The sequence below is a fragment of the Rhipicephalus sanguineus genome, chromosome 6, assembly GCF_013339695.2.
Source record: "Rhipicephalus sanguineus isolate Rsan-2018 chromosome 6, BIME_Rsan_1.4, whole genome shotgun sequence".
NCBI lineage: Eukaryota > Metazoa > Arthropoda > Arachnida > Ixodida > Ixodidae > Rhipicephalus > Rhipicephalus sanguineus.
This window is the reverse complement of record NC_051181.1, coordinates 128,335,865-128,337,557: the sequence shown is the minus strand read 5'-3', so window position 1 is coordinate 128,337,557 and position 1,693 is coordinate 128,335,865. Positions and strand designations below refer to the sequence as shown.

General features: G+C 54.4%; 1 protein-coding gene across 1 annotated transcript; it reads right to left on the bottom strand.

Annotated features, from left to right (window-relative positions):
- Window positions 1-659: 659 nt before the first annotated feature.
- On the bottom strand, window positions 660-1,160 carry LOC119397535 (blood vessel epicardial substance). Its single transcript, XM_037664957.1, has one exon. The coding sequence runs from the start codon at window positions 1,158-1,160 to the stop codon at window positions 660-662; it is 501 nt and encodes a 166-aa protein (XP_037520885.1).
- Between the last annotated feature and the right edge of the window lie 533 nt (window positions 1,161-1,693).

Below are 1,693 nucleotides of genomic sequence, written 5' to 3'. Positions count from 1 at the left end.
ACTCCAGGCGATTGACAATCTGCGGCGGCCGGCCCTTGTGAAACACAAGCACTCTGCCGCTCAGCACGAGCGTGAACCAGTCTGCGCGCGTGACGTGTTCCACGGCGTATAGGACTCTTGCGGCTCGACATCCTCGAGCGTCTTGATGCACGACACGGCCGCCTTGAACTGCTGGCGCGACACCTTGAGCTTCCGGAAGAGCTCGCTGTACACGACATCTATGTGGGGCGCCAAGCGCATCGGCATCAGTACATACGTTAGCGCGCACACATGCACTAGGTTGATGACAGCTAAGAAAGCGTTCCACAGCATAGTGTCGAAGGCGTAGGAAAGCTGCAGGCAAGAGCTTAGCCTAGCTCAGGGCTTGGCTAGCAAGCTGCTCACCTAATGCAAAATGCTACTACCCTGCGAACTCCATGACACCTCGTACAGCACGTAACTGTGATTCGAGATATCACGTCAAGCGGCATCACTAAGCAGCAAGGTGAGCCACGCCGATCGTATAAAAGGGAATTCAGTTGTCGAAACACCATACTTAGTCAACCAACGAACACTTGTGCACAAAGTTCTTACAAAACGCGCCAGTCCACACTTACTTATGCATAAAGATACACCATCACCCTTCACTCCGTGAGACGCTTTACACACAGCGTTCTCTTTTATCTGGATGAGAACTTGGTCGTCTCGGACGCGTTCTCGGCGTTCCTCTGTGCAGATTCGGTGACGAAGAGCAGCTTTCTCACGACGTCCTTGCCGACCACGTTGTCGAACACGACCTGCAGGAAGGTGTCATCGCTGATGGTGAGCTTGAGCTTGTCGCGTTTCCACATGACCACGCGGCAGCGGTCCATTGCCGTCATGGTCACTTGCGATTTGTCGCCGCCGCGCACGCCGAACCGGTCGGGTGAGTGGAGGAACTCTAGGCGATCGACAGTCTGCGGCGGCCGGCCCTTGTGAAACACAAGCACTCTGCCGCTCAGCACGAGCGCGAACCAGTCTGCGCGCGTGACGTGTTCAACGGCGTACGTCTCTTGCGGCTCGACATCCTCGAGCGTCTTGATGCACGACATGGCCGCCTTGAACTGCTGGCGCGACACCTTGATCTGCTGGAAGAGCTCGCTGTACACGACATCTATGTGGGGCGCCAAGCGCATCGGCATCAGTACATACGTTAGCGCGCACACATGCACTAGGTTGATGACAGCTAAGAAAGCGTTCCACAGCATAGTGTCGAAGGCGTAGGAAAGCTGCAGGCAAGAGCTTAGCCTAGCTCACGGCTTGGCTAGCAAGCTGCTCACCTAATGCAAAATGCTACTACCCTGCGAACTCCATGACACCTCGTACAGCACGTAACTGTGATTCGAGATATCACGTCAAGCGGCATCACTAAGCAGCAAGGTGAGCCACGCCGATCGTATAAAAGGGAATTCAGTTGTCGAAACACCATACTTAGTCAACCAACGAACACTTGTGCACAAAGTTCTTACAAAACGCGCCAGTCCACACTTACTTATGCATAAAGATACACCATCACCCTTCACTCCGTGAGACGCTTTACACACAGCGTTCTCTTTTATCTGGATGAGAACATGGTCGTCTCGGACGCGCTCTCGGCGTTCCTCTGTGCAGATTCGGTGACGAAGAGCAGCTTTCTCACGACGTCCTTGCCGACCACGTTGTCGAACACGACCTG